The sequence below is a fragment of the Eremomyces bilateralis genome (genome assembly GCF_010015585.1).
Source record: "Eremomyces bilateralis CBS 781.70 unplaced genomic scaffold P152scaffold_1, whole genome shotgun sequence".
In the NCBI taxonomy this organism is placed as follows: domain Eukaryota; kingdom Fungi; phylum Ascomycota; class Dothideomycetes; order Eremomycetales; family Eremomycetaceae; genus Eremomyces; species Eremomyces bilateralis.
The window spans coordinates 1,456,313-1,471,997 of NW_022985067.1; the positions used below are offsets into that span (position 1 = coordinate 1,456,313).

The window sequence follows — 15,685 nt, forward strand, 5'->3', positions numbered from 1 at the left end:
GGATAGATCTACAAGTCATTCAACAACTTGTAAAAGGAGGAGGAGGCATTGTCGAGGTATGACTCGGTTGACACCATTATCAGCACTTGGTGTGTTGCCTGAGGCACCGAGCGTCCAAAATCCCAGCCACCTCCAGTCCGATCTCATCCGATCCGGATTCCTCTCCGCGAGTCCGACTGTATATAAATTCTTATGGACCATCGTAAAAGCAGTTCGATATTGATGAGAGTTATTCATCCGTGTGGAAGAACATTACAATGATTGATTCCATAGCTGTGCGATTTCGTCCCAGATTCGTGTAATGTTTACACAATATTATATTACTATATTAGAGCGCATATGCATAGCGGTTCATCAAGGCCGCTCATATGCGGTCATGCCTCATCTCATATCAACAAGGGAGCACATATTCGGAGCCGGTCGAAGCAGGCGGGCTCCGTAGCAATATCAATGGTCGTGTTCCGCAGCACAGCAGCGTATTCGTGACCAAAGCCTTATTAAACCAGACGCCGCATCCCCCCCTTCATTACCATGGATCCCAATGCAGTACATCATGCCACGCTCGTCCAATTCATTCGCCCTGCGTCTCCACCGGCTTTCCTTCATTCACTGGCGTCTGAATTCTCTGATTCACCGCCGCCAATTCCGCCCCCTGCCCGCTCTGCCCTCGCCTTCTCCCGCCAAACAACGCCGGTAAGTGGCCATGTGCGGACGCCGGCCGCGCTTCGTGGTTGGAATGGCTCTCAGTGGTTTCGCCGAACCGGGCGAAGAGCCCTTTTTTCTTCGGCTTCGGCTCGTCGTTGAGCGAAACGTCTTCGAGGGTGTCTTCGTCTGGTATGGCGGGGTGGGGTCGGCGTGGTTCGTTCGTAGGGGGGCGGGGGACGCGGGGGAAGGAGAGGGTGCGGGAATCGAAGCTGCGGCGTTCGTTGTTGGGGATGGGGGAGCGGGCGGAGATGTCCTGTACGTCGGCAAATTAGTATGGCGCATTGGGATGAGGATTGGAGGTCGGGGGTTGCACGTACGAATGATCGTCGGTACGAATCGAAGGATTCTCGGGAGATATTGAACGGCTCCTTCTCGCTGAGCATACTTCGATGGTTGGACGAGGAGGTCGAGACATTCGAGCGGCTGAGCCAGGATCGTTTCTGATCCGGAGGGGATGGCTACAAAAGGCGAAAGTCAGGATCCATACAGTAGATACAAAACATCTTGCGATTTGCGCGGGATTGGCTCCTCATACCGGTAGATAGACTCCGCTGTCGTTGATTTCTATCGTGTTGTCAGATCCGCCCACATGCAATTTGGTTCACCCCGCATCGCAATGGGTAGATTCTTCAACGAACGCAAGGATCGCAGGTGGCATACCGCTCATCTTGTATTCCGTCGGCTTCTTAATGTCCAACGGGTTCGGCGACGGGCGCCTGGATTCCGGGTCGCCACCGTCATGCCCAATTGGCTGGTTCTCGTCCTGAATATCGATGGCTGGCCGGCGGAAAGGGTTGCGGATAGGCATGGCGGGGAAGGGCAGAGACACGCAGTCGTCGATTGAGGTGGTTAAATCGTTCAACGATCCCCTAGAAATGTGCAACGGAGAGCAATGTCGTGTGCGACAGGACTATGTACACAGTATGGGTGAAATGGCTGAGAGCAGTTTAAACATTGACAGCGCAAGTCGCGAGTCGCTGATTATACGGCGATCAGATGGCGCAGTTCCTCGATCGGATCAAGATGGGAAGATGCAAGGGCAATCGGAATCATCGGGCACCATTAAGGCTCGGCACCAGTGGAGTACCGCAGTTATTCCCACTTGCCGCCGGCTCCGGTGGTCCCATGGAACTGAAGGGTTGTGCATCGCCATCAGCATATCGACGTATCGTCAATGTCGGAGATTGCGCCTCGCTGACAGATGTCAACAAACTTCAGCAAACTTCAACAAACTCGCCGAGTATTTGTATACCGCAAATAGAGAGTCGCTAGCTGGTGTTTTAGACATTATTTCGTCATATTTCTGCCGTAGCCCGTATCCCACGAAGGCGCGGCGGCGTGGGTTGGAGTTATGAAAGTGGAGGGAACCTCGGTGATCTACATCCATGATGTCAGGTCGCAAGAGAGATCTTCTGCTGCTCCCTCTACATAAAACCGCGTAGTTCCCCTCAAGGAGGAAGTCTTGCGTCATTAATGGGAACGATGTGCACTTCATTGACCATAGCCCATCGGAGGAAGATGATCGCTCTACATACACCAGACAGGTCCCCTGAATTGTGATAGAAGATCGCTCAGGTGACACTGATGATGGGCGTCTAATTGAAGGGCCATAATGTCTGGATTCCAGTGTTGACATACTATAATTCCATCGATGACCGAACCCCTTAGTATCTCCGTACAGGCTAGGCGCGTCACTGTGTATCTCAGTTCTTCCTCTCTGCTTTATTAGCGACCTTGCGAATCGTCCTGATATGATTGGAGGTGGTCCTACAGCATCCACCGATGCCAGAAGCACCCAGTGCTACCCACTCTCTAACGTTCCGACCCCAAGTATCCAAAGTTGCAGCATCATTTTCGATCCAGTGCCTCGACTCTGCGTCCCAGGCTTCCCCTGAATTGGGATACACGAAGACGTTCTTCGACGTGTTTGGCACGATACTTTTCAGAGCTGAACCCACCTCCTCAGGGGGGATGCAGTTCACGCCAACAGCGATGATCTGTTCGTTCCGTTCTATTGGCGGGAGAATCTGGTCCCAACATGTGCCGTCTGCGATCATCTCAGGGTGGCCAGGTCTGGTTGTAAAGCTCAGCCAGCATCTTGCCATTGGAAACTCCGTTTCCAGGAGCCCAAGCACTGCAGTCGCTTCATCCCAGTTTGGAAACGTCTCTAAAGCAAGTAGATCCACTCCGGAATCGAGTAGAGCTGCAATACGCGGACGATGGAAGTCCATGAACTCTGGCCATGGCAGTTCATAATCTCCGCGATACTCTGCTCCATTAGCCAAATATGCGCCATATGGACCGACACTTCCAGCGACCAGGAGCACAGGTGCAGGTATCCCCGCTGCAGTTAGATGTGTCTGTGCATCTTCTCTTGCCGATTTTGCGAGCTCGGCGCTCTTCGCAATCAAGGAAGCGCTTTCTTCTGGTGACAGCCCTTGGTGCTTTGCCAGACCAATTGGCGATGCTTGGTAAGACGCGGTCGTGACAACATTGGCTCCAGCTAGGTAGGCCTCGAGATGAATCGAGCGGATGAGGTCCGGATGGGACGTGGGGAGGGGTGCTGACCATAGCGGCGTCGATAGTGCGGCAGAACCGAGAGTGCTCTCCAGGCGGGTGGACAAGGCACCGTCTAGAACAAGAAGTTCGGGGAACGACTCCGGAATCTGTCCACACGTGGACTTAGCTTCGATGTCTCTGTCCATGCTCCGACATCCACATGGCTGTTCGGGCGGTTAGCATGGTTGATCAGAACCCTGGGACCGATCATACGATTTGCAGCAAGTCTGGACCTAATTTGGAGGGGGACTGGAAGTCGTAATTTATCAGGTGTGCTGCTTAATATATGGGTACTTGAAGCGCGCCCAGCGGCGAGGAAGACCAAACGACATGAGATGCAGTGGTAATGACGAGGCATCGGAAAGCAGGAATCTGACAGAATTTGAAAATGGCAACATTATGAGCGGAAAATTCTCATGACTGTTTGTATATGGCAAGAAAGAGACGTAGTGAACGATGGAATAGATTCCAAGTGTGCTCTGGAAACTGAGAAATCTCGCGGCTTCATTGCTGGAGAAGATCCTTGTGACATACCTATCCAGGAAGTGGAAATGTAAGAGGCACAGTCTTAAAATGAGTGCAATATATCGTACATACGTTGAGAGAAAGAATGAAGGATTTGGCGCCGTGGAGATGGTGTTTTCTATCAAACGGTCAGATCCGAACAAGGGGAGGCTGGAGAACAATTTCACGATGTCTATTATTATTATGCATGAACTTACCTATGAACGAAACATTAGTGAGTACTCCGTAGTAATAAGGCCCTTGTAGTTTCCTACTGTAGTGTGCGTATAGTTGATTACTACGATTAACTACTCGTACCGCGCAACTACGTGTAGGTATGTATAGTGTCGTCATTAGGTAATTACAATATTACAGGTATTGGACAGACATGTTGTCGCAGGCCAAGGCATGAGCTCTACAGCTAGGAGTCCAAGGCTACAAACTGCATTAATAATCTTGCCGTGACTCTCGTAACTATAGATATCTGTAGGGGATCAGGCATTCAGCTAGAACACAGAACTTACACACAACACACTATGGTATACAAACAACTTCGCTGCTGGAACAACAGCACCTCACTCCCAACCATTTTAGCACATCACATACGACACATGTTCTTAAAAACACTAGATGGTCTTTGAAAAGCTTCCTCCAAGTTCTTCCTAGACTATCGACGTGGGCGCGGCATTTCTATCGACTCTTTTCTACTAGTTTGCACAGTGTATCTGGCCATCAGTTCCTACTCCACAGGATTTTCCCTCATTCGAAGCAGCCGCAGCAACTGGTGCACTGCTCAGATTCCCCCCAATACCATAAGAGCCCAGCTCGTACTCCAGTCCGAACCAACAAGAGACTTCTGGAGTATCTAGTCATCCATCCCAACTGCCAACACCCAAGTCGATGTTCACCTGTTATAACAGGGGCTAGCACTCTCTCAAACGGAACCCCTAGATCAATCCAGTTGCGCCAGCTGCTCCCAAGCCATGGCTTATGTCTGACATAGTAATTCGCTCCCAGCGCAAACACATCCAGCTGTTTAGAGCTGCAGCTTACAACCTTAGGTGAGGACCTTAATTGCCATCTAAGGTCCACCTAGTCGGCGCCCCAAGCCCTCCCAATCTAGGCATTGTGAAGCATCGAGTCATCCGACCCAATCCCAAACATATCAATCCTGCCCGGGACACATGAGACAACCGCAGGCCTGCCCTTGAGCTTCCCGCCGATGCTAGCCCATTCCCCGTCCCAATGCTGGCCTTCGTTCTCGCCCTACGCTTTATGCGCCATCCCATCCGATACGTTCCGGGCAAATGCGTTGAGCCTCTTCTCGCCCCATGTTGAGACGGCAGGCGGCGACCCGCAGTTCTCGCCTGAGGTCCACTGCCCGTCCCAGTGCTTGTTTGCACACAGCTTCGTGTACCTCGCACTGTTGCCTTGTTCCCCGAAGACATCGAGGCTACCTTGGGCCGAGGACACGGCGACGGGTGGGCAGGTGAACACCCTACCCAGGTCGACCCAGGCCGCGTCCCACCCGCTGGCGTTGCCGGACTTTGACGAGCAATTGCTTCGAGCTACTGAGCTTCGAGCTACTGAGCCTGAAGATGGATGTCCGCAGCGTGGAGCTCCAGGACGCCATTGTGGGGACTTGCGGGCAGATGGTGCCGCGGCAGGTGCTCGGCGGCGATGTAGCATCGGGGGCTGCAATATCGGCGGTGGCGGTCCATGTCACGCTGCTTAACGGGGCTCGAGAGGTGACCAGGGAACTGGCAAAGATTGAGTTCGATTATTGACGGCTCGATTTTTTTGCAGTATAACTCACCTTGGGCTCGAGTGGTCGCGCCCGGCCCGCGTCGAATCTGTTCCGCCCACTGCACCTCCGATCGTGCCAGCAACAGCTACGAGGACTAGAAGGGCATTGAGCAACCACAATAGGCGTCTTCGCGACGTACCTTTTCCCGTCGTCGGCCGTCGCGATTGTCGCGCGACCATCATGCTGTTCAATGTGATCCACACTTGCAGGTACAGCCTCTGGCAGGTTCAGGAGGGCCACCTCTATAGTAACCCTGGATATGAAAATCGCCGTTTGCCGGGGGAATCCTCCATTGCTGCCACGCTGATAAAGGCTGGCAGGGCCAGAAAAAGTGGTAAGATTGCGATCTCAACCTCATAAACCACAGCAGTACTCCTGGTACTGGACAGCAGAGCGGGATGCAAAACCGCTTCCCCTCCGTCGCGCCACTCAAAAGCTCATATTCCACATGTCAAAGCCTCACTTTCTGTGTACCCCGGTTTTCGTGCACCTTGACACGGTTGTGAATGATACGGAGTACAAGAACTGCAGTTACCAATTCTATTATTCTACACTAGGTATCTAGGAACTGGTATCTTTGCTGAATCATCCTGTGTATTGTGTACTTGGGCAGGTACCAGTTGTAGCCAAGGCCCCGAACTGTTGGCTCGTCCGGGCTCTAGCCTCGGTAACCCCCCTACCAGCAGGCACATCCCTCCAGTTTGCATCAAACCCTTCACCATCCTTCCCACTCTTCGGATTCATCCAGCGGTTCTACTCGCCTCCGAACCGCTCTTCGCCCCAATGCAATATCGAGATGCCGTATGAATGGCTAAAAAGGTTTGTATACGTATATTTTCTTTTTCATCAAATCTTATTCGACGAATCAAACGAGGGAAGCCATTCTTTTCCCCTCCTCGGACAGATGTTGCAATGACAGATGTTGCAATGACAGATGCTGCAACGGGATTCATGGCTTCAGCTTATTCTGCATTTAATTGATTGCTCTTATTGGAATGCCAAACCTAGGAAAAGCCAATTGCCCTCCTTGTGCAATATTGTGCGTACGGAGTAGAAAAAGACCGGCTGGCGGTTCGAGGCATTCCTACCTTTATAGCTGGCCTGGATAATTATTGTATAAAAAGCTCATTAGTTCTCTTCATTGGAGTCTATATCCTCCGTTTCATACTCCAAAAGTACAGCTCCGATTTCCTTCAGTCACTCCTTTCTGATTTGAGCATTGTTCGGAGAACAGTCTCCTTGCTGCAGGCAGCCATAAGGCCATCGTTCATCGTCATTCCTTATCTGCTGTATTGTTAACAATCCCCCCTGGTATCCACCATGCTAGGCTCTCTGCTAGTTGCATCTACCCTCCTTCCATTCGTCTTGGCTGGCGAATTATGGCAGCCGATACAGCGATCCCGTTTCCAGATCGTCCTGAACCGGCCTATGAAGGTAGACCCTCAAGGAAATGTCTCTCCGGACGCCACAATCTTCGATATCGACCTGTTTGACAACGATCCGACGACGATTGCCACGCTGAAGGGTCAAGGAAAAAAAACCATCTGCTACTTCTCTGCTGGGACGTACGAGCCGTACCGTCCAGATAGCCGTCAGTTTCAGAGAAATGATATGGGGGCCCGACTCCCGGAGTGGCGGGATGAGAAGTGGCTCGACGTTAACAGCCAGAATGTCCGCAAGATCATGGCCAACCGTATTCAGCTTGCTGCCGATAAAGGCTGTGATGGGGTTGATCCAGATAACATGGGTATGTCTTCCCACGTTTTCCATTACGACTTGGAGATATCTAACTATCACAGATGGCTACACGTATCGCCGCAACGGAGTGAGCCTCCGCAAAGCCGATACTGTCAAATACATGCGTTTCCTCTCCACAGAAGCCGAGAAGCGTGGCCTCTCCATCGGCCTCAAAAATGCTCTTGACATCGTCGAGGATGTTTTACCCTTTACCCAGTTCGCCGTGAACGAACAGTGCGCAGAGTACAAGGAGTGCGACGCCTATCAACCGTTTCTCGATGCTGGCAAGCCGGTCTTCCATATCGAATATCCGAAGGCCGCGCCCCGGATCAGTGGGAAGGATGTGCAGAAAGCATGCGAGGATAGATTTACTGGAAGTAGCATGGGAAACTTCTCGACCGTTTTGAAGAATTGGGATCTTGATGGATGGGCGGCGTTTTGCGATGGGAGTTCCGCCGAGACGGCCGTTTTGTAAAGACAATGGTTTGTTTATGTTCTCATTCTGTATTATTATCGCCCTTTTCGGACAGACAAACGGATATGATATGAGTAACTAAAAGGCGCACTCGGGAGCAGATATGATATGAATTTCATCGCTGGTATTTATCGGTAGCTGGAGTGCTTCGATTTCGAGTGATCTCATTGGATCGTCCCCCGATGCCATGCATCCTTCATCTCAATCCTCCCAAGTCCCAACCCTTTTCATTCATCTTTCATCATCATTTAATCCAGTCGCCACCGAGACATTTGGGAACAGTATTGATGCTCGCAAGTCCTTCCGATTTAGACATTCTACGCGTCTAAAATGCTACCGTAAGGCTCATAGACCTTCCCTTATGGCATCCGTTTCAAGCCACATGACGAGGCCTTGCTAAGGCTCTGGCAAGGCTGACCGCTGCGCTCTTGGCGACAAAGTCATGATCGGCGGAATATGGTGCTCTCAAACTCCCATTTGCAGTTAGACGCCGACCGAGAAGACCGATATGTGGGTATTCCCCATTGCAAATTCCAATTCCTGTAGACTGTTGTGCAACTATTCGTATGGTAGTATATACGCCTGGCAAGGCAGGAAGAGCAAGGTTGCACAGATGCACATCGATACTTGTTTCGATCAATTGCGATGTAGGATATCCGATATCACGTAAGAGCTCGAAATTCCAAGATATGCATTATTGAGGCACTTTGCGACCTTAAATATGCGACTCTGATGGACGTGGTGCTTGGCAATCACTGCTGCCATTGACCTTATCCATTTGTTATAAAGGGAAGTCGCCTCCTTGATCTTCTACGGCTATGGAGTCACTGCACACCCGTTTGTCGCTAGTCACTGTGGTATTCCTGTTGGTATATACTCTCTCAATGCTCATATCATCGTATAATTCGGCCCTGGTCTGCCTGGCCTTCTCCTTACCGACTCTTTCTTTGGCAGGTGGTCACCCTCATCACGCTCGCGAACGGTGCTCCTTCGGTGATCGCTGCTGGCCCTCATCCCAAGAATGGCGGACATTCAATAAATCTGTGTCGGGCCGTTTGATTGCAAGTGTCCCAGCAGCATTACCCTGTCATGACCCGGATTTCAACGAAGGTGACTGCCAAGCTGCCCGGACAGGGTGGGAGGACAGCTTTTGGCGGACAGGAGAGCCGGGCGCTTATAGCGCAATTGTCTGGGAGATGTGGAATGATTTATGTCTCATCAACGGCACTCAGGAAGAGAGATGTGGACAGGGCATCGTTCCGAAGTTGTCGGTTGATGTTCAAACGGTTGAGGATGTGCAGAAATCTGTCAACTTCGCCATGGAAAAATATCTCTATTTGGTGGTCAAGAACACCGGACATTGCCAGTGAGTTATCCTGAACAGTTCGAACGGCACCTCTCACATGTGGGCAGTTTAGGACGCTCAAGCGGAAAGGGGGGCTTCTCTATCTGGACACATAACATGAAGGGTCGAGATTGGCAAGACTCTTTCGTGCCGAAAGATGCTCCGGCTGGAACGAGTGGCATTCCTGCAGTCACCCTTCAAGCAGGAGAACAATGGAGAGGTATGCCAATTTATATAGGGCTCCGTTAGCGAGCCGCAAAAGCTAACCAATGCAGACATATATATCGATGGCTCGGAGCGGAACCGTATCGTGGTTGGAGGATCTGCAAGGACAGTCGGTGCCGCTGGTGGGTATCTTACAGGAGGCGGTCATTCTCCATTCGCCCACTTCTACGGTCTTGCGGTCGATAGTACGTCAATTCTCTAGGATCAGAGGCGTTGGAAAGACTAACACAGTATAGATCTACTGGAAGTTAGCTTGGTCACAGCCACCGGTGAAGCCAAAATTGTCAACCAATACACGGATCCCGACTATTTTTACGCGGTACGAGGCGGCGGAGGCAGTTCTTGGGGAGTGATCACGTCCGTGACATACAAAACTCACCCGTCCCCGTCCCACATGCACGTGGGACTTGTCCAGTTCAACGGAACGGACGAGGCCAGTCGTCGATTGATTCTTGAAAAGGCCCTTGCCGCCATTCCTAGCGTCACGGAAGGTGGCTACATTGGATATGGCGTCCAAGACCAAGGCTTTCAAGGTCTCTTCTCTCAAGCAAATGCTACTAACGATACTTTCACGAAGGCCTTTGCGCCATTTTTTGAGATAACCCAGCTTCCTGGAGTTAGTGGTCAAGTGTTTGGATTCAAATTGCCATCCTGGCGGGCCTACATCGATACTTTCCTTACGGATCCGAACATTGCAACAAACAATGTCGATACCACTAGACTCCTGACGAAGAAAGTGCTCCAAACGAAGAACAAAGAGCTGGTAGACTTAGCATTCAGTTACGAAGGGGGCTGTGGTTTCAATTTTAGTAAGCCATCCTGGATACTGTCGCACTGGACCACAACCATCTACTGAAACTAATCGATCAATAGTCGGCAACGTCGCCCAGGCTGAGCGGGACAACGTGGCAACGCACGACATCTGGAAAGAGAGCCACACTATCTTCAGCATCGGAAGTAACTACGAAGACGATGCTCCAACACCGGAGAAAGTTCGCAAACGACGCCAGACCTTAGAGATTAGCAAACGCTTGACGGAGATCGTAGGGGAGGACGGTGGAACATACATCAATGAAGCCAGCCCGTAAGTGAATCTGGGTTCCTTTCTCGTCCGTTCTCGTATTGGCTGCCCCAGCTGCATGCTCGTTAGCATTATGATCTCAAACAAATGAGTACCGGCGTGATGCCTAATTCGCAGATTGGAGATCGGAGTCGCTTGTTTGAGTGGTCTCCTACGGTGGACGGTTCCGCCTTGTCGTCCTCGGCTTTGATACTTGAACAAAGCTAACACCACGCTTCCAGGTTCGAGCCGGATTGGCAGAACGTGTTCTGGGGTGCGAAGTACAAACGCCTCTTGAAGATCAAAAGAAAGGTCGACCCCACCAACTTGTTCGTCTGTAACCGCTGCGTGGGTTCAGATTTACTGTTTGAGCCATGGTCCAAACTTTGAGGGCCATTCTCTATTTCCGCGAATCGGAGTCATGGTGATAAAAGGGCACGGAACTTCTTCCAGAAAGTAATACGAGTGACAGTTCGGTTGTCAACCCATCCATTAATGGCCCCTATTATGTTTCCAAATATGTAATCTAAAAAACCTTTATTATTGTTGAGTTTCAAGGGAGACGTCTGAACCACGGTGCCGTGAACTTTGCCATTTAGCTGGACTTGGCGGCAATGGCGCAACTTTCTGTCAGAGCATAGCGAATATTTCATACAACAGCAATCGACCTTAGCGAAAGGGGGATGCAGAAATGCCATCGAAATGTTCGAGTTTGTGGTACTCTTGGGCAGCAACACGTGCTGGAATGGTCAGGGGGCGTTCTTGGTCGCTTAAAGAGTCCTCCTGAAACCTCACTCATACACTTTCAACTTCAACTTCGTCATCAAATCAGCTCAGGACCGCCCAACTCCGTGTGCTAGCAAGCACATATTCCGTTTATGTCTTCACCCATTATGCGACGCATTAATGGCCTAGTAGGTTCCGGATTACCGGATATGAAGGATTGTCTGCATCAAACCGTCAGGTACTCTCGGCGGCAACGGTGAGAGGAGTGGGTGTAGGTAATGGCATCCCAGAACTTCAAAAGGGCTAGCTTTCGCATATCACGAAGTATTTCTTAATCACCAACTTCAAATTGCTTACGATTTTGGGTCTCGCACTGTTCTCTCTCCTTAACCTGTCGTTTTCTTTACTCCATTCGCTTCTCTCGCGCAGGTCGCCCGCTATACTTTCCTTTAGGCCAAGCCTTAATTGCCTTTGCAAGTCGATCTCGCGATTTATTTGTCATTTTTTCTACCCAGAAATCCATTATTTATAGTTAAATATGGCAAAGTATGCAGCTTTGTTGAGTGTTTTGATTGTGATGGTGTCCGCACGGTAAGGATTCCACATATTATGGCTTTGGCTAGTACTATAATGCCTCTTATCTCACACCTCTTCGTAGCTTCAATCAAGAACAGATCCCGATTCCAGCAATCCAAGCTGTCAACGGTGGCGACCCTGGTGAAGCCCCAACCATCGCCGGTGCAGCCATAAGCGACCTCCTCGGAGCCGCCAATGCTTGCAACAAGGTACGTACTCCTTACCCCATTCGAGAAGACCGTGACTAAACTTTTCTTAGCTCGCTCGAGGCGATCAAATCCTAGGCCAACTGGGTAATGGAGCTGATGCTGTTGCCGCAGCCCAAGGAATCGTTGGGGCTGAGAAGAACTTCAATCCCTCCGCAGCCGCTATCCCAGTCATCTGTGGAGACCCAGCCCTCCCGTCCAATCCGCTCATTCGCGGAATCACCCCATTGATTGATCCTGACGTTGTCGGCTCTGATATCGCAAATGCACTTGCAGCGCAGACTCTGCAGAATCCGCTCACCGCGAATGGCAAAAGCGTGGCTCAGTTGCTCCAGGAGAATGGGTTCTCGAATTTCACGGTGCAAATGCCCGATGAGTCAACTACGGCGATCGAAGCGCAAGCTGCTGGCGGAGAGGCAAATCAAGGCCAACAGATCAATGAAAACCAGAGGCTGCAGATCAATGGCAATCAAGGCCAACACAATGACACGAATCAGGGCCAACAAAACCATGGCAATCAAGGCCAGCAAAATGACAGGAATCAGGGCCAACAAAACAATGGCAATCAAGGCCAGCAAAATGACGGGAACCAGGGCCAACAAGGCCAGCAAACGGTCACCGTGACTGTGACTGAGACTGAGGCAGCTGCCTGCACAACTGCTGCCGCGACCGCCGCCGAGGCTACCGCCACAGCTCCTGCAGCTCCCGACCAAGCAGCAGGCAATGGCGGCAACGGCGGCAACGGCGGCAACGCAGGCGTCCAACAAAGCACCATCGCCGGCCTCGACTTCGGCCAATGCGTCCCAACGATGAAATTCGAAGGCGGGCTCGGGGGGCGCCCCGCGACGGAGTTCACCTTCCTCCCGATCGACCCGCTGTGCGCGCAGGGGCAGCAGGAGGCGCTCAACCCGAACATCATCACGAATCGGATCTGCGACCAGCTGACGAACGTGTGCGGGGCGAACGACGCGGCGAAGGCGGCGTGTCGGGAGGCGCAGGCGGCGATCGAGGCGCTAGGGACGAGGGATCAGGGGACGGCGGATGCGTGGAATGCGGAGTTGGGGTTTGGGGGTGCGGCGGGAAGGGTGAGGCGAGGCCGGATTATGAGGAAGCCGATTTCTCGGGGGTAGAGGTGGTCTGGCTACAGATGGCTCCCGGTGCGATAGAGCCGCGGAAATGACCGTGTGTTCGAAAGGAAAGGGGTTGTTGTTTTCCGACGGAAATCCAACAATGTAGGGTACCTTAGTGTTGAATCCCTGCTAAAGAGATGCTTTACATCATTCAATTGAAACGCATGATCTACAACTTCGGTGCCGTCGCGGAACGGCATGCTCTGGGTATCAATTTCAAAATTGGTGTACAGCTTAGGTAGGGTAAAGTATCAAAACGACTGAACCTTCGCTCTAAAAATGCCATGTGCCGGAAAAAAGAGAATACAAACCCTGGGTATCAACTTATGAAAATAAAATCAAGGGCCTTTGGCCTCGTATATCAGGCCATTGCAGCTCAACACCGTTCCAAGACCCTGGTGGATTTCGACCTGGAATGGCTGGAACGGGACTCTTTCACCATCGATGCTAATGTATCCGTCCTCCTGATTCTTCGGGATGAGGCGGTACGCGACCACCTTCTCGTAACTCACGTACTTTTGCTGAAACCAGGTGTCGTTCGCAACTGCTCCCATGCATTTGAATGCCTGCAGCCGCGGGACGTCGCTGTACATCCGCACGAGATCGATATGGCCGTCGTACGGGAGAGAGGCAGGGAATATTTTGGTGTCGGGAGCCAAGTAGGCCATGGTGCCTGCAATGAACATGGCCATCTTGTCTTCGGGATTTGTCTCCCACGACTCGGGGATTGGGTCATTGATGGTGCCAAATCGAAGCGGTGGAAGTGGTGCATCTTCCCCTACCGCCGGCCGCTTCCATGACTTCTCGATGGGCTGCGTGGTTTGTTCTAAATAAAATGACTTGATGTCCTCCTTATCCTTGATAGCTGTGCAGATGGCGATGTCGCAGGGGTACGTCGCCTTGCGGAGAATGCGAGTTACCATTCCGTACGTAAACCGTTCGGCGCCCATCCAGCGGAGATGCTCGGTCGCGAGGTCGGATTCGGCAATCTGGCCGTATGACTGCGAAAGGAAGGAAAGGGTACGTTGATCCCCCTGTGTGATGGACATCAGGTCGAGGGGTGTCCGTACCCCCTTGACGACTCTCAACGCAGCTAGGCTCGGGCTGTCTGTGCCAGCGAGATTTAAACTCATGGAGTTTCCGCTACCGCAGGGAAGTTGGACCACGGCAATTTTCGACAGCGCATATGCAGCATTTGGCTTCTTTGCAAGGCCGTTGAACACCTCGTACGGAACGCCGTCCCCGGAGCAGCACGCTACCACATCCCATGCCTCAACGTCGAGGGCTTGCGCGATCTCGACGCCATGTCCATGATATTCCGTTTGTTCCACTGAGATTGTGCAACTAGCCCCAGCAAAGATCGGCTCGATGTCTCGAAGGTAGTATTTCGCTGCTTTTCCTTGTCCTCCGAATGGATTGATGATGACTTTGATGCGCTTGTGCAATAGCGCCTTGCCATAAGCAAGGCTCAGGAGGCGAGCGACCCACGTTTCCACGTTGTCCAGGGCAGTTTTGTCAATTTGATATGATGTGAGTATAGGACGGGCCGTGGAGGAGGTGGGATGTACGGCGTAGGTGATTGTGACTTGGGTTGACATATGAGACACCCAAAGGATGTCAGAGTAGGGAATGGACTTCGTAGGGGAACGGGCTAGACACTATGAGCTCCTATGCGACCCAATGTTAGGCGCTGGATGTAATACGTACCGCGACGCTTCAAGGGTAAACCGCAACTGCTGGTCCTCTTTGTGACAGGCTCATCCTCTGCCAAATGTCAGAATCTGAATCTCGACTCCCAGGGATGGATTTATTACCTAGTACTAGTAACGAGTCTGTTCCCAAATTCAGAGTCGCGCCTTTGCCCGTCCGGAGCATCAAGGTAATGTCCCCGGAAGCATCGGGAGGATGCGCTGCTGCTTCCGGGCTGGATTCATGGAATGGATTCGCCATCGCGACAACCGGATGTATCAACACTATCCGTCTAGAGTAAAATGTCTACGAAGGCAAACATCCTCAAAGGCGATCTTCAGTCTTCTCCTTAGAAGGAGAAGGTTCTTGGAATCATCATAACTGGATGTAGTACCTCAGGACAAAGCGCTGCTGCTTACGAAATGGAAGTCACATTGGTCGTAATGTAACTTAGGATCTGTAATATGACCAATGAAAGATGATATATAGAACATCTCAGGTGACTAATTGTATTTATGCCTGAGTGCCTTGTGATCCATTCAGATTCAGGTTCCAGATGACCTGGATGACCTGGATGACCTGGAGTCCAAATGTGTTTGTGTTCAATTATCAGTTAGTTTACCGAAACTACATAACTAGTTAGTTACCGAAACTACATAGTTAGTTAGTACTGTAACTAGAGGGCGGTAGCAGTCGAAGGGTCGTATTTCATTCCATCAGACTGCAACCAGACGATTACCTCCTCCCTGAAAGCTCCAGTGCTCTGCTCTCGACTGTCACATTACACAAGGGAATCAGTTCATCAGTGTCTTGAGTCATTTCATTATAATCATGGTTGCTAAACCTTCGTCATCTTTTCGGTTAACAGGTGTATACAATATGCGCCTGTTGAACTCTCCCTCTCGTCCGCTTTCCGTACCAAAGTCTCATTCGCTGGCAGC

At 51.3% G+C, this 15,685-nt stretch overlaps 7 protein-coding genes across 7 annotated transcripts; 3 read left to right on the forward strand and 4 right to left on the reverse strand.

Moving 5' to 3' along the window:
• Positions 1-1,178: 1,178 nt before the first annotated feature.
• Positions 1,179-1,918, reverse strand: P152DRAFT_453903 (uncharacterized protein). Its single transcript, XM_033678479.1, has one exon. The coding sequence runs from the start codon at positions 1,511-1,513 to the stop codon at positions 1,307-1,309; it is 207 nt and encodes a 68-aa protein (XP_033538955.1). The 5' UTR covers positions 1,514-1,918; the 3' UTR covers positions 1,179-1,306.
• A 380-nt stretch (positions 1,919-2,298) lies between these two features.
• Positions 2,299-3,798, reverse strand: P152DRAFT_453905 (homocysteine methyltransferase). The gene has a single exon (XM_033678480.1). The coding sequence runs from the start codon at positions 3,408-3,410 to the stop codon at positions 2,409-2,411; it is 1,002 nt and encodes a 333-aa protein (XP_033538956.1). The 5' UTR covers positions 3,411-3,798; the 3' UTR covers positions 2,299-2,408.
• Positions 3,799-4,699: 901 nt separating this feature from the next.
• P152DRAFT_15450 (uncharacterized protein) lies at positions 4,700-5,725 on the reverse strand. Its single transcript, XM_033673955.1, has 2 exons — positions 5,715-5,725; positions 4,700-5,528 (listed from the first exon to the last, which is right to left on the reverse strand). Exon 2 carries the CDS (start codon positions 5,455-5,457, stop codon positions 5,035-5,037), a length of 423 nt encoding a protein of 140 aa, XP_033538957.1. The 5' UTR covers positions 5,458-5,528; positions 5,715-5,725; the 3' UTR covers positions 4,700-5,034.
• Positions 5,726-6,621: 896 nt separating this feature from the next.
• Positions 6,622-7,867, forward strand: P152DRAFT_407863 (uncharacterized protein). Its single transcript, XM_033676907.1, has 2 exons — positions 6,622-7,322; positions 7,375-7,867. Exons 1-2 carry the CDS (start codon positions 6,896-6,898, stop codon positions 7,785-7,787), a joined length of 840 nt encoding a protein of 279 aa, XP_033538958.1. The 5' UTR covers positions 6,622-6,895; the 3' UTR covers positions 7,788-7,867.
• An 804-nt stretch (positions 7,868-8,671) lies between these two features.
• On the forward strand, positions 8,672-10,807 carry P152DRAFT_386920 (FAD/FMN-containing protein; the record flags this gene model as incomplete). The annotated part of the gene is made up of 6 exons (XM_033675857.1): positions 8,672-9,153; positions 9,201-9,352; positions 9,408-9,542; positions 9,594-10,166; positions 10,231-10,441; positions 10,660-10,807. 6 exons carry the CDS (start codon positions 8,672-8,674, stop codon positions 10,805-10,807), a joined length of 1,701 nt encoding a protein of 566 aa, XP_033538959.1.
• Positions 10,808-11,244: 437 nt separating this feature from the next.
• P152DRAFT_427076 (uncharacterized protein) lies at positions 11,245-13,055 on the forward strand (the record flags this gene model as incomplete). The annotated part of the gene is made up of 3 exons (XM_033677288.1): positions 11,245-11,734; positions 11,802-11,928; positions 11,979-13,055. The coding sequence occupies exons 1-3, from the start codon at positions 11,682-11,684 to the stop codon at positions 13,053-13,055; spliced, it is 1,257 nt and encodes a 418-aa protein (XP_033538960.1). The 5' UTR covers positions 11,245-11,681.
• Positions 13,056-13,224: 169 nt separating this feature from the next.
• P152DRAFT_15460 (sphingoid long chain base kinase 4) lies at positions 13,225-15,290 on the reverse strand. The gene is made up of 3 exons (XM_033673958.1): positions 14,870-15,290; positions 14,763-14,819; positions 13,225-14,706 (listed from the first exon to the last, which is right to left on the reverse strand). Exons 1-3 carry the CDS (start codon positions 15,003-15,005, stop codon positions 13,394-13,396), a joined length of 1,506 nt encoding a protein of 501 aa, XP_033538961.1. The 5' UTR covers positions 15,006-15,290; the 3' UTR covers positions 13,225-13,393.
• Positions 15,291-15,685: the final 395 nt, after the last annotated feature.

Excerpts from the sequence above, each read along its gene's own strand:
- P152DRAFT_453905 (XM_033678480.1), bottom strand. The coding sequence starts at position 3,410 with ATGGACAGAGACATCGAAGCTAAGTCCACGTGTGGACAGATTCCGGAG.
- P152DRAFT_15450 (XM_033673955.1), bottom strand. The coding sequence starts at position 5,457 with ATGCTACATCGCCGCCGAGCACCTGCCGCGGCACCATCTGCCCGCAAG.
- P152DRAFT_15460 (XM_033673958.1), bottom strand. The coding sequence starts at position 15,005 with ATGGCGAATCCATTCCATGAATCCAGCCCGGAAGCAGCAGCGCATCCT. Across the intron at positions 14,820-14,869 it reads AGACTCGTTACTAGTACTAG|AGGATGAGCCTGTCACAAAG; the intron begins GTAATAAATCCA and ends GACATTTGGCAG. Across the intron at positions 14,707-14,762 it reads TTTACCCTTGAAGCGTCGCG|CCCGTTCCCCTACGAAGTCC; the intron begins GTACGTATTACA and ends CATAGTGTCTAG.
- P152DRAFT_453903 (XM_033678479.1), bottom strand. The coding sequence starts at position 1,513 with ATGCCTATCCGCAACCCTTTCCGCCGGCCAGCCATCGATATTCAGGAC.
- P152DRAFT_407863 (XM_033676907.1), top strand. The coding sequence starts at position 6,896 with ATGCTAGGCTCTCTGCTAGTTGCATCTACCCTCCTTCCATTCGTCTTG. Across the intron at positions 7,323-7,374 it reads GGTTGATCCAGATAACATGG|ATGGCTACACGTATCGCCGC; the intron begins GTATGTCTTCCC and ends TAACTATCACAG.